Raw genomic sequence first — 21,163 nt, 5'->3', positions numbered from 1 at the left:
GATAGCTGCACAAGATGTGAAGAATTGGTCCTTTTTTTCCTTAAAGTGTTTTTACACTCCTGATTCATACATTGGCATTCTCTGGCCCTTCACAGAATTAGTCAAATAATCCACTTTAAAAAAAGTAGTTCAGCAAGTGTGCTCCTCTTCCTACCACTCAGGCACAAGTAAGTTCTCCTCCCATGTTCATAAAGATTTACTGAGTAGTTTATGCAGTTAAATACCATCTTTTGTGTTTTTAGTGATTGCACACTTCAGGTACTTAATAGTCTGACAATTTGATGTCTTTGTAATGATACAAAGCGTGTTTTTTCATTTCCTGTGTTGAGGTATGGTAGCCCTGGCCTTGCACTTTTTAAGTATGCTACAAGGCTGAACAAATTCCTTTTAATTTCTGTATAGATTGTTGGATGAAACCATACTAAAACTTTGAAGCATTTTGATTTTGTTAATAACATGGATTAAATGATCCCATTGATTTAAGTAATACAAATTAAATGTGATCCAAAAGAAATGCAGTAAAGTATGCCATCTCAGTTCACAGCAATGTTAAAAATCTTTATACTAAGTGATTTGGCATTTTCTCAGTCTCCCAGTCTGCAAAATTATCTGTAAAAACACAAACTATCAAAGGTGTTCATTAAGATTTAAACAAAACCTTCTAATTCTAAAGATTTTTGGTGGTGGTGATAATTTTGATACATTGCCATTGATAAGTGCTACTTAATAAAGCATCACTAATTTTCTCCACAGATTTTGCTGATGGACGCTGTTTTTCTGCGAAATTTAACATACTACCATAAAACTTCATAAAACTGAAATCCATGTTCATAAGCCCAAAAGATTCTTTTGCTTTCCATCACAGTTCGGCTGTCATGTGATATTTCAATATATTATTATCTGAAAATATTTTTAAAGAATTTTTAAGTAATTTTTAAAAGAAAACAAGATTATATAAAAATGTATTGCATTTTGGTGTGGAGAATATTTTGCAGAATAATGAAGAATTTCAGTGCAAGCATTGAATGTACATGATACTGTGACTGTATGTGGAATTTGTTCTGAGTCTTCCTACAATTCAGCTCACAATGTCAAAAGACAATATTTGGCATTCCACACTGTTATCAGGAAAGCTCTAGATAGTTTATTGCACATTGATTATATTGATTACAGCTGGAGGCATTGATAGCATAAATAGGGTGTCTTTAATTAGTCAGAATGTGTGATTAACATTTCTGTTTTAAGGAGATAAACTAGCTTCTTCAATAAGTTCTCCGAAAAGTATATTCTTTTTCAATCAGAATAAACCCACAATAAATGCAAACAGAGGCCACAGTCTGTGTTCTCAGAATAATGCCAGTTGTCTCCAGGCTGGGCCTTGACCTTTAGTCAAGGTTTAACAAATTTTTCAAGATGTTTTATTAAAACTAACTCAGACCCTTTGTCTCACAGATACACACACAGACATACTTTGGTTGCTTCCTAAAAGCAACTGCAGATTTCTTTGTGGAAAAATCTGTTGTGCTTGCTAGACTCCAGCATCTGTCAGAATTACACTGCAAACTCACTTATTCTCTACTGCAGTTTGGCTAAGAAGATTTCAGCACAGATGAGATTTTTTTAAAAAATTTCTTTTCAAGATTTTAGGAAAGGTTAATTTAGACATTGCTAGCTAACTTGTGGAAGGGATAAACCATTTTTAACACATATTGTGTAAAATGTTTTAACCTTAAAAGTAATATTAAGTCAACAATGAAACCCTAATACAGTAATGTTTTGATTACTTTTCTTGGTGAGTGAGGCTTGAATGGTAAAACTATTTGTTTTTCTTGGACACTGAGAGAAAAAAACATGATCTGAATCTAGACTGCCTCAATAGGAAATACTGAACTTGCCAATTCATCTCTGTTGCCTCTATCATATATAAAAACTCCTTTACCTCACTTTAGAACATCAAAATCCCTATATCTTACCCTTGGACCTCCTAGAGAGAATAGTCATTCATCTTCTAAACCAGACGCATCAAAATAAATACAAAGATGAAACTGAACAACTCCTTTACACAAGAAATTACTCCAATAAATGAAGACAAAATCAAAGGTAAAATCACCCAACTACTCACAAATCATCCCGTCTCTGATTTCCCAGACTTGATATTTCAGGCAGATCTTCTTCTTTAAACTAAAATTCATCAATTTCCTGAATAATAAGAACTATTAATTTAGCAGAAATACTGGTTTGACGATACATTATTACCTCACTCCCTCAATGCTCTCTAAATGAATTGTCTCTGTCTTTTCCATTGCAAGTAATTGCCATATTATCTTTATTTCCCTCTTACTAACGTCATCTCTGGTTTACAGGCATGGACTATTTTCTTTAGAAATTCTGTGATACATGTTTTATATGAAAAACACGCATCTTTAAACTCTTCTGTTTTGTGCCAGACCTGTAGCACTGCATATGTACTCTAAAATTTCTTTACTCTTGTAGCTCTATTTGTTGGTCAGACTGAGATAATTCTCTTTAGAGGCAAGCACTGTCTTTCCTCCATCCTTGCACCACTTCGTGTTTCAGTGCAATTGTAGAGAATCAGGTACGTGGTGATGCTTTGTGCTCTCAGACCACATCCTATGAGCGTGGTCAGATTCCAGTGTTAGGCTTGTGCTGGCTGATTCTGAGGCAGATCAAACCACACATGCAAGTGACAGAAATGGAAAATACATTCTTCCATGCCACTGGATGTCAGCGTGCATTTAGCTGTTATTCCTAAAAACTTCTGAAACTTTGGTGTAAACAAAGCCTTTGGCTGTATTCAGGGAATGGTGCACTGACAGAGAGCTAATAATGAGAAATCTAGGCAAGCATATTGCTGTGTGCATTAGTTGTACCAGGTCTCACTGGCATTAGCTGAACAGCAGAAGAGGAGAAGGATTGGTTGTGAAGTTGGCCATATATGTGAAAATAATATGATGGTGTAAAAAAATTTTGACGTATGTTTTTTACATTTTGAAATGATGGAAAATTCAATATCTCCTCCTTTAAATCTGCTATACTACTTGCTGGATTTCTACACCAGCAGTTCTGTTTCCTGAGGCGGAAAATTAGTTTTTTCCGTTTTGACTGCAAACAGATAGGTGGTTGTCCCCTGATTCACCCCAGATTATGTGTACATGCCAACAGGAGATGATGTGGAATCAATAACATGTCCAGAAGTAGCAGAAAAACTAACCAAAAAAAAAAAAGCAGTTGGCATATTTTAGCAATTACACCACATGACTGAGCCTTGCCAGATTTCTCTGACAGGAAGCAACGCGTACATGAGATCGTGGCAGCTTTTCAGAAAGCAGAAGTGCATTACCTTTTTCCTTGGTGTTGGACAATTGACTTGAGACAATTACAGTCTGGCAGTGCTAAGAAAGCTGCCAAGCTTTGGAAAAATTCATCCCCTTTAGACAAAGCCATGGATGTTGAAGTTCCCTCTACAGCTCTGGCTAATCTCCCCGGCCTCTGGCACAAGTTCATATGTGTAATGTTTTTGTGCCAGTTGTTGGAACAGCCATGGCCAGACATAAGTTGAATCAACCCCCAGACAAGTTTAATTTACTCTTTAGAGCTGCAGTGCTCCCATAAACATGAAGCAAACATAAAGGAATTTATCCCCTTCCATTCTTCTTGCCTTGCAGTGAAATAGGTTGGTCAAAAAGAGTGGATCTGGTTCTATCAAAATGAGATGATTCACTGAGGTCCCGTGAATTCTGTGTTCAAGTGTTGACTTGCAGTATTTAGTCTAGTTAATGATTATATGGAAGCCTTAATGTGTTACAGATCTTTGCTGCTGAAGAGGAGAGACAAGAAGGAAACATCAACTATACAGAGTGTGCAGAGATTAGCTTCATATGTGAGAAGAATTGCAAGACATGGCCACCTGCAAAAGGAATGTCTTAAATTGTGACTTAGATGTGTCCTTCCAGGGCACTCTTCCTCTGATTGATAGCATAATATGAGTGACTTTGTCACTGAACTGCACTTCAGTTTGCAATAAAAAACAGACAACAATAACAATAAAAACAACTGTTCTGTTTTCCTTTCTCTGAGCTGTAACAATCAAAGACAGTGTTCCATAAAGTGATGTATGTGAAATGACCATTGAACTTTGCATGAATGTATGATAACATGAAAATCATTTTTAAAAGCTATCACAGTAGTTTCCTTGAGAGACAAAAATTGTCCATTAAGTTGAATAGGTGAAGAAGGTACTCTCTTCTCTATGACAAAGGTCCCATCAAAATTTTTTTCTTTACAGAAGTGAAATAAATATGTGACAGCTGTGATGAATCATGTTATGCTCTACAACAAATTTTTATGTATAACATACATTTTGTAGCAATAAGAAATTGTTATAAAGAATTATTTATAATGTGTTTACCTAACAATGCTTTTTCCCATATCAATCCAATGTCTCCTCTTTAGAAAACTGTTAGTGGCATCCATTTCATGTCTAAGCTCAGCTCTAACTCACCAACCATCCAGATAGGGAATGATGCACCACTTACTGTGTTACCCTATTACAGGGTCTTAATATTTAATAATTGTATTAAATGTAAAGTTTATTTTTTTAATAATAAAATCTAGCTTGATTTTGTTTCAGCACACTTGACAACGTGTGATTTACTTTCCATATTTTTAATAATCAAAAAAATTAGAACAATTAGAAACATAAACTGTGCTTTTATGAATGATATTTTGATTTGTATTTTTCAGGGATTGGTTGAATGTGTTCAGTCCCCACATCATTCCTGGAAGCCAACAACTGGAAGAGCACACTAAATCTTCAATAAAACAGAATATTCAAGGTAGGAATTTATAAAGAAAATGAGAAGAACTTGGATAGAAAAACATTTCTAAATGTTTTTTCTGCGATGCCAGGGCTGCCTTTTCATAGTTTTCTATAGCTTTTGGGTTCAACTTCTCTTACTTATTATGCTCAGCTCAAGCTAACAGAGTTTTCCATGCAGTATTATTTGCCTCTGCTAGAATAACATACAGTTGCAGTTTCCTAATGTTCTGGCACTACACACATTAACTCATAAAAAATGCATCTTATTTGTTTAAAATAAGGAATTTATGCTAATGGGGGTGGCAAACCTACATAAGAAAGAACACAAACACTAAACATTCTTATTCAGAAGCACAATTATACTTGCATAAGAGACACTTCTCTTATGAAGAAAAATTTCAAATTTACCCTTAAATGAAATCTTAGGGTGATTTCCTGAGGACTGTTGTCACCAGTGTTAGAGGCTTTTGTTTGTTAATGTTGTTTGCTCAGAGAATGGCAAAGAACTTAACTGAAACTGGAAAGTCAACAACAGAATAAAGACAATACCTTGTTTTCTTCAAATGCCTTTTTTTCTTATTAGCTATCTTAGGAAAAAGGTTAGAGTTATCATCATAGAGTCACCATATAAATGGTTTGGGCTGAAAGGGACCTCAAAGACCATCCAGTTCCAACCCCCCTGCCATGGACAGGGACACCTTCCACTAGACCAGGCTGCTCAAAGTCCCATCCAACCTGGCCTTGAACACTTCCAGGGCAGACATCTACATTTTTCTTCAAGTCTCGGGAATTCGTTGTGAACTCTCATAAATCTGCCCCATGTGTTTTGGCTGCCTGAGGGGTAAAGATGTCTCAGTGCTTTACTGTCAAAAATAAATTATGCCCCTCAAATTGGGAATATTTTCATAGACATATATTTGTAATTGTTTATGACAGCAAAATAGAATTTTGCTGTCTGTCAGCAAGGGACCTTGCTTTGAAGAATCAAGTACTATGTTGTGTTAAGGGTCCTAAATAAGCCAGAGAGAACTGGACAGTAATCCTTGAGTTAAAGGCACATTGGATAAAAATTTCTGATAGGCCCTGGAGAGCTTTTTTGTGTTAGTATTGTGAAATCCAAGGCTTGCTGCAGTAAAGCTATAATTTTTGTAAATTTTAAAAATTATTATCTTTAAAAAGCTTTTAAAAAAAAGTCTAATTGGGAATTTGTATTTCTCCTGTTATTCACACTAGGATTTTCAAACTGTTTTGTGAATTGTTCCTAAACTTATTTTCCTTTAAGCTGAAATATTTTACGTCATGTGCCTGTGATTGCACAGTTGGAGAACAGAAAATGTCTATATAACATAGCTTTTTATTTAGGCTTTTATTTTTGTGCCTTTATTCAGTCAAATTCTGACTCATGTATGTATGATTTTTGTAATTTTGAAAACTTCATACAGAAACTTTTCTATCTGATAATAATAACATAATAATAATAACCACGCAGTTATTTGTACATTCATTTCAAAGTTCAGAGAAAGCTACCACATGCCTGCCCTGTTCTTTGTTATCTGGGTTTAGACGTCTTGATCAAGCCTTTCTCCAGAAAAACAGTAGCTCCCCTGATTTTAGTGGGACAGCATTTCATTTAATATGACAGGTATTTGCTGGGACTACCTACCTTCAGCCTTCTTTCAGCTCAGAACAAAAAAATACTCAACCCTCTCTAATGTATATCACAGACCTTAGTTTTCATTTAAAATCAAGGTATTTTCTCACCTAAAATACCATTTAATTTTGTAGTGATTTAGGGACAAAAGCCTTGATTCTGCTTTAACCATGATATGCAAATTAAACTGCCAAGAGGTTTTCTCATGCATTCAACCCCAAAAGTGTGAGTGGTAGCAGCATAAACAGCTATGGAAATTTTCTTTGAAGGCGACCTGGTTATCAATTATTGTGGCCATGGGCACTTCATTCCTACATGTGGTCAGGTTGCAAACAATGTTCCACTCGAAATCAGAAAGATTCCTTCTAACACAACCGCTACACATTACTTGGGGTTTTTAGAAGAATATAACTTGTTTTAAGTAGTACTTTTATTTAGGAAGAAGAACAGAAGTGAGGTTTTCATGTGTCTGTTCAAAATTGAATACTCCATGCTGCGGTTGGAAATGTGTTGCAACACCTAGAAATGCCTTGAAGTGCATTTGGGGGTCTTGTGAGATGCTAAAAGAAAGGAGCCTAACTTTAAAAACAAGATACGTCGAGAAAACTTTCTCTTCTTGGTCACGTGGTGACCAATAATTCACATGCAGGGAATTATTGCTATAAAGGTATAAATCCAGCTAGTTCTGGATGCAATATAATTCTGATTTGGTATGAATTCAAGGCACAGAGGGAAAGAGGTATTCTCCTGATGAGTCTGAAGAATTTCCTATTCCTAACTCAAACCAGGGAGTATATTGAGGGGCCAGTTCTAAGGTAAAGGGGGAGGGAGATTTAAGCTTAGAGGTGAAAACAGAATCATTTTGAAGAGAAGCATAGGCAGTGAAAAGCAAAATAATAAAAGGAAGAATGCAGTGAAAATAACAACGTGGTTTCCAGTGAAATTGTAATGCTGTGTGAGGGAGTGAGGCATGAACACCATTTCCTTGTGTACTGTGATATGAAGCAGAGAAAAAACATTCAGTTCTTTGCCTTCTTTCAGCGTTGCATAATTCTCCCAGGAGCTATCCAAACAAAATACCTCAGTTAACCTCATTTAACTTCCCAGGCCTGATGAAGCACCCACAGCAGGGAGGGCATCAATTTGGCTTTACCTTCTTACCTTTGGTTACAGTAAAAGGCAGGTTCTTTCGGGTGGTATTTGTTCATGCTACTGAGGAAACAAAAATGAAATCTCTTCTGAAGCGATAAAGCTCACAGTTTGGTATGCATCAAATGCACCAGCCTACTTTCTGGTCTCCAGATAATGTAACCTATATATTGTTGTGTGATCCTGGCTGTAAATAGACTCTGAGCATTCTGAAACTGCTGCCGTTCGCATAACAGGCCATTACTTATTATGAAGTGTTAGGGCATACAAAGCATTCAGTCGGTATTAGCAACCTGAGAATGGGATGAACATTTATGGTGAAATGCAAGATACAGATTGCATTCAGCTGTGAATTATTTCCTATCAAAAAGGTATACATCATATAACTTAGATTTAGCTTCTATGAAAGGCAGACAGGCTCAGAAAAGAAGCTACAATGTATAAAGCATCTGTAATAAAAGTCTGTATGGCTTTATCAGTGTGTTTTAGGCTAAAGATTCAATTTTGTTACCTGAAAACATTCTTGAATTTCATATAACTTTAGAAAACCTAGATTTAAAATTTTTATTGTCTGGAAGAATCTTATTTCCTCTCTGATATTGAAAGCTCTTTTGTACAGATTTACCTATACTGGATATTTAGGTGACATATTGAATACCAGACATTCAAATTCTTTCATTCTTACAGGCCTTAAGTACGCGCTGCCTTTGTTCAAGCTAAAAAATTATTAAGAAGGTTATTGAGGAAAATATCACTTAGAAATACTTTGATCCACTATTAGTAAAGGTACTTCTGGTGAACTGCTTCATTGGACTTTGAAAAGTCCAAACTCCAACTGACATCATTTCACCTCAGCTAAATACAAGTCCTCAGAAATATAATAAAAATGTGAATTGCTGTTATCTTGAAGGTGACAATTCAGAAGTCAGAAGATTATACACATTAAAGAAAAAAAATCTCTCCCATCTGACAAAAAGGTATTTCCATGATATTGTCTGAGGGAATAGGAGTGATTTATTCTTACGTTTTCCACTTCGTGCAGGTGAAGATGACTTCAATGCTGAAGAAGATGAGGAAGTTTTGACTCTTCTGTATGATCCATGCCTGTACTCTTACTTTGATCCAAATTCTGGGAAGTACTATGAATTGGCATAGTCAAAACATGAGAAGATCTCATTTTATATTCAGAGTATCTTTTAACTTCTTGCAAAACATGACTGAGTATAATTTATTACCTAACTTAAAACTTAAATTAAACAATAGTTTTGCAACCAAATAATATATTTTGTAAACAGTGTCTTATTTTTATAGTTTTGTATGAAGTTGTAATGCAGTGGAAAATTACATAACATAAATGTTCCTTGTGTCTAGGACAGTTATTTGTTAGTCTGATTTATTTCCAATATTCACAGCTTCCATATGAAAACGAAGCTGAATCAAGAAGGTTAGTGGTATTTGTCTGTAAGTTATGGTTTTACTCAAATAAAAAAAAAAATTAATTACTTGCTTACTGCTTACTTCATTGGTGTGAGCTATCTTATTCTGTAGGATATACAGTGTGTTGTTCACGGGCCTCCATTTCATAAGCTCACTCTCTCCTTTTAGTCATCAGAGAAAGCAGCATTTTCCTCATCTTCAAGAAATTCTCTGCTGTTGCACATGACAGTGATGGGGTGATGTCAGAGAGGGGGTGGTGCCGTGTGTACAGTGCCGAGCACTTCAGGGTCTGTGTTCACATGAAAATGAAATCATTACAGGAAATTAACAAAATACTGCACAGGTATTATATTTGTTTTATTTTTTCACTTATTTATTACTGTGCATGAATCCTGTGTACTGTACTTTGCTCTGTTTTTCCAGTTACCCTGACCCTGATGTCTCTGCATTGCCACGGCTGCTACTTGGCTCCAAGCAGTGCCTGACATTTCCAGCCCCAGAGCAAGTGCAGTGCTGTTGCCAATAGCATCCCCCCAACCAACAGGACACTTGCCTAAAGGGTAAATAAATCTTTACAAAATCAGCTGCCAGGTATTGAAAAAAGGTGTCAGGCAGGGGTTGCCTATGAAAGAAGTCCAAGGAATTGTGTTGTAATGGAGTTGATTTAGTGGAACAACTTTGGAGTCCACCTAACGCTTTCTTTGGAGACAGCAGAAGAGAATGTGAAAATCACATGGCAAAACTGATCTATAGGCATTTCTGGAGATTCTTGTTCTAAGTTTCTACTCAATTATATCCAGTGCTATTCCACTGTAATTATTTGCAAGTTGACTACTCAGTGAATTTTTAAGAATAATGTATTTGAATGTCATAAAGTGAGCTTAGTAAGCTCACTGGCAAGTGATTTAAAATTATATGTCTGTAAATTATATGTAATTATGGATCCCAGTTAATGAATATCCTAGAATCAATTGGAAATGCAGTTGGTAATAGTGACTTGGCATAAGATCAGACTGTGTATTTGGCTCTGTGGCAGGTACAAACATATCATCACAAATTGATTCAAGAAAGAGTAGCACTGAAATCCACAGGAAGACAGATACTGTGCTGAGATAATTTACTTACCCAACCTTAGCCAGAAAGATTTGTCCCTGTTCTTGCTAATACCATAATCAGTTTAAAAGTTCAATGAAATCATAATTTTGACCTTCAAAAAACAGATGCTGGCTTGTATATGCTTGTGCATATCTAACCACTTTCTTTTTGGCATCATTTAGTGATCAGGACCACACTCCCTCTATCTGTGGCAAGGGCTATTTAAAATATGTTGTTAATTTTCTTTCCATAGCCACATGTCTCACAGGAGTGGTTGGATGTCCTAGAGCACCACTGTGAGTCCAGACTGGATCACTGCTGCTGCTGAGCTGCTCACTTGGAAGAAAAGAAAAAAGAAACAACTAAATACTAGCTGCAAACTGGTGTCAGATGGATTGTCAGCCAATGCCTGTCTGGGTAGATATGCTTGTCCTGGCTTCACAGTAGGCAGTCACATACAGAAGTGTACCAGTGGGCATCCAAAGCTTGGGCAGAAGGAAGTCCTTGGAGACTCCACACTCTTTTCCCAACTTTAATGGGATAAGGAATCAGGTAGGCAGCAACAGTATGTTCAGGGTGAATCTGTTATTCCAAAGAGGTTCACAGGCAAGTCCAGATACACTGTTTTCTTGTCATTAGCACAGTAGTATTTTATAGGTAAGCAGGTAGTATCCTGCTTTTCAAACTCAGCAGTTTGGGATCCTTGCCCTTTGTGTTCTAGTTAGCAGCTTTATGTCTTCAGCATCCATGGGGATTGATTGCCATGATGCTGTGAACAACGCCTGTGAGTTGAGCAGCTCGAAAGGGCTCTGAGTTTTCCTCACCATGTTTTTCTTAATCATCATCCTGTGAACCCAGAACTAAAGCACTGCTGACACACAGTGGGCTTTTTGTTGAGCCAATTTGTCAAAGCCAGCAGTTATGGCAAGTGATGAGGAACACAGAGATTTGCTCCTAGCAGTCATGTGCAATGTTTTAGCCCATGAGAATCACATAGTTCTCACTGGAGCGTGCTTTCCAACAGGTAAAAAGACCTATGTGCATAAGGTTTCAGGTTAATGAAACTGCAGGGATTTATTTCTACAGACCCAGCATCAGTTATGATTTTTGGGAACAGAAATTTTGAAATGCAGTAAATTTTAGTAAGCATTCATTAGCGTTTCTTGGATCTGCATTGAAAATAGAGGAATTGAATTTAGCTTGGTAGAGTTCCTGGAGTCAGCAGATCACAAGTCAGTCAATTGGTCTCTCAGGCCATACACACAAGAGGTGTGACAGACATCTCTGCTTTGTTTCTACTTGCTAAAAAACACAGACAGCCAGCTTTCAGATGGTTCAGAAGGAAGAAGGAATCTTTAAAACACTTTTTGCTTTTTTAAACCACAACCGAGAGCAGTGTGTTTCTATGTTGCTGGAATGATTCTCCCCATTTCTCATTGTTTTTCCCTTACGTTTTCTCTGAAATCCAACCAAATAACCAGGTTTCAGCCTTCAGATCTCTGTGGACACCTGGAGCACTGAGGTGTAGGTCACTGACAACCTGGTGCCTGTAAGCACCCATGAGGATTCCTCCAAGCAGCTGCCAGGATTTTAATCTTGCAGTACCCAAGTGTTGTCTGTACATCTGAGCCTCATTATACCAAACAACGAACACACTGTGTCCTAAGGAGCTTACAGTAGGAAATCAATATTGATTTTTCTTCTCTGCTGCCGTGGTTACTAGGTGAGAAAATATGAAAAGTCATGCTTTGTTATTCACATATTCTTCAGCCATAAAGTGTTCTCTTCAGCAGCACATCCTCTAAACACTGAGTCGAATGGCAAGGATCCACAGCCTGAAAAATCCATGAAGATAATTTTGCATAATGAAGTTCACATTTAACTTATTTTTCCATGGTATTTCTTCCTTTCAGAAAAGGGCTTGTTTTTTTAAGCAATGGACTACATGTAAAATGAAAAGACAATCCAGCCTGTCTTTTCTATGTGGTATTGCTGATAATCACCACTTTTCTCATGGTTACTATAGTAACTTTGCATCCTTATCTGCCACCTTTTTTGGCACCTTCAAGAAAACTATTTAAATTGAGTTCCCTGCTAAAGTGAAATCTTGGCTTCATGATACCCATAGGAATATGTAAGTGTAACAACAATATTTATAATTTTTTCTTATTTGGTGTTTAACTTGCTCATTAGCAGCTGTACAGGTATTTCTAGATGTGATGTTTTGGGATCCTGCTGCAGGCATTATAACCAGCACAAATACAAAAGCCCTGATGAAACTCCAGAAACAACTGTGAGCTCCCAAGGGCTCACATGCAGCAGCCCACAACACAAAGACCTGAGTAGGACTTTGCTCTTATCACACCACTCTAAAGGCAGTTCTGTTTCCAAGTTTGACATTTTCAAGGGGACAAATAATCTGTGGGCATTAAACTACATGGTAAGAATTATTATGAAGCTTCCTGGGGTAAATCAGTGTTGAATCAACAGCCTTGTGATGCTTTTAATCCCTTTCCAAGTATGTGCTATGCAGTCTGCATGGCAGATGAGAGTGGACTTGGGTTGGGGATGCTGAGGAACTGAGAGAGATTTTTGGAGGTGAGTCAAAGGCCAATGCAAAAACCAGGTGCCCCAGCTGAGCACGGCTCCCCAGAAGTTCCACGTCTTTTTCTGTCCTAAGGGCACCAAAATGGTGCTTGTGATAAAGGTTGTTTTTCTAATTCTGTCAAAATGTGGCCCAGATAAATTCCTCTGCTTATGCAGCCCCTGTGCCAGTGTCCTTGAAGATTCCTACACAGAAGTACCCTCAGCCCTGGAAGAGAAAGGAGATGTTGACACCTGAACAGCTGCTGTTGGCTCCTGGCCATCAGGCACAATGGTCCAGTGTGGGCTGCAGAGGGGCAGAACATTTTGCTGAAGGCAGAGCACTCAGTACTCCATCCCTGTGGCTGTGACATCTTCAGCAGATCTCAGGCTTTTAATTCATTATCATGTTCTTTCCCCAAGAGTTTTGAAGAGCACACAGGTTTGAAAGATACATGGTTCAAAACAACAGAGGAAAAATGCTATCAAGAACCATTAAATGAAAAGCAATTTTCCTTTTGTAGCATGGCTGGAGTGCTCCTGGGGACTGACACTACTGTGTCCTCATCCCACTCCTCACAGATATCCTCCCCTGGCCACTGCCAGGGAAAAGATACAGGCTATGCTAATAGTGAGTCCTCTGCACTGACCCACACAGCCACAGTAAAATACTTATAAGGAAAACCAACCAGGCTCCCAGTACAACTGTTACCACAGTACTAGTGCTAATGTACTTCAAAAAATGTTTACATTACACTGCGTAGGGTTTTTTCCTGAGAAAAAGTTTATTATGGGATGATTGTGCATTTTATCTGCGTGGGAGACCAAAAAACCTTAGGTCACAGAAATTACTAACATTTTAGAACACTGCATATTTATTAGGCCATCTGCTGCTGCAGCGCTCAAGGCGGAAACCTTCGTACAGGCAATCTATTCTCAGCTACTGTTTTACCACCTGATGTGCAAAATATCAAAGCTCTAGATGCATTTATTAGTGTGCTGAGTAATTTTCTAATGAATTCATAAAGCTCAGGAAACATTCTGTGCAAGAGTTTCCTGTACATTAGGCTGCTATTTTCTCACTGGGGCATGAGAGAAGCCTCTGAGGAGGAATCCCATCGTGTCAAAAGGTTTGTTGTGCCAAACACGCAGCTGGGTGGCTCTGCATTTTATTATTCAATCCTCAGTAAGATGGATTCCTTCTAGAGGGTCTGGCACATACCTGTACATTTCCTGTGTATCTATATGAAACCCAAATTAAAATAGCTGCTGTTTTAAAAAAAAACAAAAAAAAAAAACAAAAAAAAAACCACAAACAAACAAGGAACTTTTCAGAAACAGCAAGTTCCAACATAGCATTAATGCCTGGGCAAGCTGTGTTATGTTCATAAGAATACCAGAAGTTGATCCAGCTTTTGGGTTTCCTCAGTGTCCTTTCTAGTAGCTGGAGAGCCTCTGTGATGGAGCGTGAACCGAGAGGACAGGTTCCTGCTCTGAAATGTTGGTATGGTAACATGCAGTCATGCCATCTATATGCAGATATCCTTGCATGGGGCTATCCATTGTGCTGCTAGGACTGGGCAGAGAAAAACAGGAATGGACAGGGGCCTGTGGGAGAATTTGAACACCCATGAATGGCTCCTGCCATCCTCAGTGAGTTGCTGGTTCTCTGCAGTGCCACATGGTTCCCCAAATGCATCAAGGGTCCCAGGGTACCCAACCCCAGTGCTGCTTTCTCTGGGGTGATACTGAAGGGGCCAGAGCTAAACATTCTCCTTGTGAGACAGACATGAGCCCAGAGCAGCGTGTCCTGAGCAGCAACAACAGGTGTTATTTGGAGGGATGTGTTTCATACAAGGAACAGACCCTTACCCTGTGCGTACTTAGAGCAAGGCTGAGACTCTACATTTGACCTAGTGCAGAACAGGGAGAATCCTCCATCTCTGGCTGAAACATCTTCATCCTTCCCATGGGTGTCTGCTGCGGCAGCAGAGCTGGGGGTGCTGAGGGCCTGGCCGCTGTTGTGCCACTGACACATCACTCTACAGTGCCCTGATGGCTTGCAGCGCATTAAACCTTATTTAATATGATCTATAAATCCTCTTGTGCCAATAGAAGGAAATGTCTGATTGTCTGTAAGGTGCTCAAAGGACTCATCTTTTACTGATGTCTTCTGTTAACTTCCAGCTCATGAGCAAACCAACACACGGCAGGTGCTGAGACACCCGAGAGAAGCACGTCAGCTCTCATCGATCCATCATCCCATCTCCTGCTGCCACTTCCCCTCCAGAGCCACCTGAGAGTTACACATGCACAGACAGAAGGTATTTAAGGTATTTACACCTTCCTCTGAGTGAAACAGGGGGCTTGGTATTACTCAATTCGCTGATCATGTTGAAGGCAATCGTGGGAACACTTTGCCACTGTTACAGTTTAAAGATGCGTTGTTTAAATGGGAATGAGATATCTGTAGTCGGATTTACAGCTGGAGTTGTAACAACCCCAGGCACAGTCCTGGTGATGCTGAGCCACAGCAGTGTTGCTGTTGCTCGTGGCAGGAACCGTGCTCAGCCCCAGCCCAGCTGGTGGCCCAGGGGAGCTGCTGTCCCAGCCTCACTCCCTGGGACACACTGTGCCCCTGCTCGGGCTCTGCTGGCTCAGAACCCATCCATGTGCACCCAGGGGCACCCAGAGCCCAGAAAACCTTGGCCAAAGACATGGAGGACCCTGCATAAATGGCTGGGGTTCATCCAGAGCCACCCTTTGAAATAAGGATAACAGGGCTAATTTATGAATTTGCTTTCCTTTGCTGATCCTGTGACATCTCCAACTCTGCAGTCCTCTCAGATATAAACTCAGTACCATGAGATTAAAACATACAACTACGTGACACATTATAAACCACATAAATATGAACTGGCAAGGCCCTGTAACAATGAAGGATTTTGCACAAAATCTTCAGGCACTAATTCAGTCTCAAGGCTCTCTTTCCACTGCAGTGGGTATGCAGTGCCATTATGAAACCTTGACTGAATTATAACCCTTTATTCTTCTAAGGCATCTTTTTTTCCTATCTTCAGCAAGGTTTTATTTTGATCTAATCATGCACATAAAAAGTATAAGAAATACAAATTCACTTAGTGATAGATTTGTTTTCTCTGTAAAAATGTGTGTCATCGTGATGCTAGGAAAACAGTTATTAACTTGGAGGTTATTTTAAAGCTAATGGATAATTACTATACTGTGGCATTTTTTTTCTCAGTGAAGAGTTTAGTTCACTGAATGGTCCCTTTCCATTTGCAGTGCTGATGTTTCTCTTCCCCTACATTAACATGTTACCAGATGTTATCAGAACAAATGGCTGTGCTTTTGGCTTTGAATTTCTCTTCCACATTTTTGACAATTATTTTCAATGTCTTGCATAAATGACTGTAACACATGATAAAATCAAGCGTATTCAATGCCTGTGAATAGTTAACTTACTGTTTCTCCTGGATGCAGAAGCCTGTAACTATATTTTAGAGCAGTTAAAGTCTTTTATCAAGCGTGTGTGTTGGCAGATTTTTGTAGCTGGATCACTCAACATACTCTAGCAGCTCTTAAGCAGCTCTCACACACTATCATGTAAATCCTCCTTAATTCATAGTTTATTGACCACAGTGGTTCTGGATGAGTATTTGATGCCCGTCCTGTGGGCAGTGTGCCACCTGCTGCCACGTCGTCATGGAAATTCCCAAAGTTCCTCTTGGAAAACCAATCCATGTGTTGCAGACCATCACTGCTTCCATAGGGAAACCAGACTGGAGAGGCTGTGATGTTTTCAGTGGGTTGATGAATGGAATAGCCCACAGCCAAGCAGACAGGAGCCCCTTGATCCTGGTGACACCCTACAAGCTCATGGAAAAAGCCTGTCTTGTGTGGGACAAAGGAGTGGGAGCACCCCATCCCCATGAGCAGGAGGGTCAGGTCCTGGGGAGATGGGAGGTGACACCCAGGACTTTGGGACATTTATGGCCAGTCCCACAGCACCCATGTCTGCAAACCTCTTGAGTGTCCCAAATCAGCGTATAGCAACACACAGGACACCATTTGTTCAGTGCAATCTGCAGTCAGTGTGGGTGGAAGGGGGTTATTTTGCTCCTTTTAGGGACTGATTTATGACTTGTTTACTTGTATGCCTCACCCACACTGCTAATGTTGTAATTAAACCTTGTTAAATTGTTCAGGTCCCCCTCAGGCATGTGTTGTAACATACTTTTTCCCCCCTGAACAATAATTATTATATAGGGGGGGAAAAAAACCTGGGTGGTGAGGAAGGGTATCAGACAGGCTTGCTTATAATAAATACCTATTTAGCAGGCAGAGGATGTTTAGTCCTAAATCAGATTGTATATTAAAAGTGGAAATTGCTGAGATTGGTGTTTACCTGTGAAACCAAAATTACTTCATGAAGAAAATAATTATAGATGCAGGCTCTCTAGAAAAGCAGTTGTAAGCCTTTATTAAATAGTTAAAATCAAGATGCTGTGAAGCAGAGCATCAGCACATCTTGCGTGGGTTGCCTTGGAGAGAGCTGTGAGCTGTGTGAGTACATACCCCATGGAGCTCTATCCCAGAGTTTTCCAGTGCACTGCAATGTTTTCTAGGAGATAAACCCCATGAAGTAATATTAAAGCAGGTAAAACAGGGCACAGGGGAGGAATCTTATTACCAGAAAAGGCTGATGAGTTCAGGGAATTAGGAGGGGAAAAAATGAAATTTATATTAATAATAGTCATTTATTACCTGTAACAAGGCAGCAAACACCCTGATGAGCAGGTACAGAGGCACAGTGGCTGCATTGCCCATTTTGCAGAAGCCCCTCCCCTGATTCTAAAGCAGCTTCAGTTCAGTTTAACTCAGTGCTGGCTTTGCTCAGGGACTTCTCCTTCGAGGCAGGTCCAGTAGTTACTACCAGGAGAAAGTATCTATAGATTGGTGTTGCTCAGCTGGGTGTGTGTGAGTGCCAGTGGGTCAGGCGGGAGAGCCCTGGGGTGCTTTCGGGAGCTGCTCTGCATGTGCAGCACCAGAGAGGTGTTGGTGGCCAGGTGGCAGCTGACAGCCCACAGCAGCAGAAAGCCCCACAGTGCCATACAAGGGCTCTTGCAGGGCCAGGGAGTCTCCTAAACCTGCTGTGGACACAGAGCCAGGAACAGGGTGACCCTTTCCTGTAACTCTCCTCCGGCGCCACATTATGAGACGGCTCTTCCAGGAACAGCCTCCTCATGTTGGAGCTTTATGGCTGAGGCACACTGGAAGCTCACCAATGACTGCTTGGATCTGGACTATTTTTAGTCAGTCCTGTCCAAAAGCAAAATCTTTCTTGAAATAGTGGTTGTTCCTCCTGGAAGAGTGGTTTAACACTGGATCTGGGAGAGTCACTCAAAGGACAAAGATGCTGACAAGCTCCAGGGAAATGGTTTGGTGGGAAGCCAGTGCACTGGGTGGTGATGCACTTTCACAACCAGGGCCAACAGCCTCGGTGCAAACAGTGCTGCTCCCCAGCACACACCCTTGATGTGTTGGACAGCAGTTATTTACCAGCAGCTTGCCAGTGTCTTCAAACTTATGTTATGTGAGAAAGAACCGCTGAGGTATTAAGAACAGCACCTCACCACAGTGCAGGCAGCATGAGGAGCTTGGGTGTCATGGGCTGTTGAAATCTGAGTGTCTTTAGTCTGGATTAACATTTTCTCTTCCCAAGGATGGCAGAACTGTGGTGAGGGACCCCTGGCAGCCCGAAGGTCTTGACTCTCGCCCACTAGGGACAGTTTGCCTCAGGAACTGCACCACTTCTCCATGCAGTTCCTGGATGGATACTTAGTGACTGTTAGAAGTGGGAACAAAAGGGGAAAAAGTAAATATATTTTTCTTGTGGAGCTGCATGAAAAAATTTCTTTAGAGTTTTTCAAGCAATTAGCCAAGGGTACTGGATGGCATGTGGAATAGTTCCTAAAAATTAACTGGTCGTGATGCTGCCCTGCATGGAAGTTGATGGATATTAAAGTCACACAGTTTTCAAATAAGTGCAGACAGAAGCGCAGGCAGTTTGCAACCAGCTTGATGCAGCTATACTCTGTTTGTGTCTGTGTGTGTGTATTCATTAAGGGGAGCCATTAGTTCTGTCATCAGTTCTCTAGAGTCAAACACAGGAGACCAGCTATAAGGAGTCTCACCAGCAGGGAGTTTTTGGATGCTCTAGAACTGGGAGAACAGCATCGCTCACTGCCTCGCTCATAAGTTAATCTGTGCATCGTGTTACACAAGTGCCCCTCATGTTTGGCCAGTCTGGCCTGAAAAACATTGGAAGAATTTGGGCTTTTGCACATTTTACCTTTCCTTTAGTAGCATCAGCCATTTGCTCTGGGACCAAACCACTGCTGTGATGCTTTGAACCATGTCGCTGCTGAACATCCTCTTGTGCACTGCAAAGCTATTGGAGAAACATAAACTATTGAAATACAGCAGACAGAAGAAAGACTTTTCACCCTCTAAGACTGTAGTGCTTGAGCTGTTGGTGTGTTTTCACTGTAAGGGATGCTGGGTCAGGGCTCCAGCATGGGACTTCATGCTTTCTCAGGCATCAACTTGGGAAAGTGAGGAAGACAACTCCAGCCTCTTGCTCATCGAATCCCTCAGCATACTTGTCTAACCAAGAGTAAAGGCTAAATAAACACATCTAAACAACTGAAAAGCACATCAACATCCAACTTCAAAATAAAATGCAGTGAAGTGTGAAATTATACCTTTTATTCCATAAATCTTCAGCAACAGACACAGTTCTACAGCTTGTATCACACTTTAGTATTGGCAGAATTTAACACACCATGCAAAGCCCATAAAGTAATTACATTTCATCTCAACAAAGAAACAAAATCCCAACTCATTCAATCCCCTCCATCTGAGGAAGGATTATAGACAATTCAGTGCATGTCGATTTTTCCTAGTGATAAATCCAAAGCAGGTCACCAATGAAATGGTAGTGTGGGTTCCCAAGGCAGCTGATTTACAGGGAAAAATAGAGATGTCATTTGATGTCCTTCAAGACAGTGTCACCCTGCTTTCTGAAACTTCCTGAGGTTTATCCCCACCTAAAAGGCGCTTAAAAATATAAAAGTTAACCTTGAACAGACAATTTTGGCGCTTGGCAACTGCCCCAGTGCAGGTTTGTGTGCTTCATACTGGATTCCCATCTTTTAAAGAGTTATTTCATTTTGCAATAAATGAGATTATATGAGTGATGATAAAGGTGATGATAGAAAGCCAGCAGAAGACACTCACAGCCCCACATCTTGCAAGACCAACCATCAAGCCCCAGGAATCTGGGCACTCCAGACCCATGGGTCAGGCTGGAAATGTTTGTTATCAGCGCATGTGTTGGCTGCCCTTCTGCCAAACCAAGGGTATCTCTGTATACAACAAGCCACAGTTAGTTTAACTAATTTATTGCCCTCAAATAAAGCCTCCAAACTTTAATTAGACCATTGTGATTAAATGCAATTAAAACCCTGAAAGCAAGTCAACAAGGACTGCAGGCACTCTCATTCCCAAAGCCCAGCACAATGCTACAGACACACACAGGAATGGATAACTAAGAGTGAGTCTGAAAGATATTTTTCCCCACCAGGCACAAACTAACATGTCACCAAAGACTTTCTACCATCCCTTACTCAGCCTCTGCAACAGGACAAGACCTTGGAAAGGAAGCCTAAAAGTCCTAAAAGGAGAGATGAATACAATTGCCTGCCATGGTCTGTGTTGGTGCATCAGCTCAAAACGTGATGATGCCCCTCATCGGCACTGGCTGTGATGGGGCTCAGTGATGGCACAGGCACAAAGGAAACTTGCAAATACACGGGTGTTTTCCTTTATTCATTTCCCCAGCTTTGCTTCCTTGCTTCTGACCCAAGCAGACTACGATAAATGTTGCACAGTGATGGAAAATGTGGGGGGGAAAAACCATGGCAGCCTCCCAGTGCCTGGTGCTGTTTTACAAAACTCAAGGTAGACAATGCAGAAATAACTTGTGCAAGTGTTTTCATGCTTTTTCAGCTGATACACCTCGTGAATGTAACTCAGTTCCCAGTTCATTCCAAGAGAGCAAAGACTCAAAACTGTGTTGGCATAATTGAATCTTGTCCATGGAGAGGTCAGATGGAAACCATCATGATTGCTAGGACAGAGAGAGTGACACTGAGCTGAGTGACACGGGGGACTAAATTGTGCTAAGAATCACCTGAACATAGAGTGGTCTTGGTGGAAGACATAAAATTTGATGGGAAATTTTTGTATCAAAAAGTTCACAACCTTACTAGGAGACAATAAGCAGTGGAAGACCAAAACGAGTTAAAAATGGCAAGGAGAGCACT

At 40.0% G+C, this 21,163-nt stretch overlaps 1 protein-coding gene across 13 annotated transcripts in view; it reads left to right on the top strand.

Annotated features, from left to right (window-relative positions):
• The window catches only part of CUNH3orf67 (chromosome unknown C3orf67 homolog), a 70,979-nt gene extending 62,062 nt beyond the window's left edge, over positions 1–8,917 (top strand). For 11 of the 13 annotated variants that reach the window (XM_027640776.1, XM_027640779.1, XM_027640766.1 and 8 more), the window contains 2 exons: positions 4,765–4,856; positions 8,683–8,917. In XM_027640776.1, the coding sequence (XP_027496577.1) occupies positions 4,765–4,856; positions 8,683–8,795 (205 nt within the window). In that variant the 3' untranslated portion in view covers positions 8,796–8,917. Of the gene's footprint in view, positions 1–753; positions 978–3,828; positions 4,084–4,764; positions 4,857–8,682 lie in introns of those variants that run through there. The other 2 variants (XR_003527245.1, XM_027640775.1) reach the window with 2 other exon arrangements.
• Positions 8,918–21,163: the final 12,246 nt, after the last annotated feature.

This window comes from Corapipo altera, unplaced genomic scaffold (genome assembly GCF_003945725.1).
Source record: "Corapipo altera isolate COAL_440 unplaced genomic scaffold, ASM394572v1 55, whole genome shotgun sequence".
Classification (NCBI taxonomy): domain Eukaryota; kingdom Metazoa; phylum Chordata; class Aves; order Passeriformes; family Pipridae; genus Corapipo; species Corapipo altera.
This window is presented reverse-complemented; position numbering and strand designations above follow the sequence as displayed.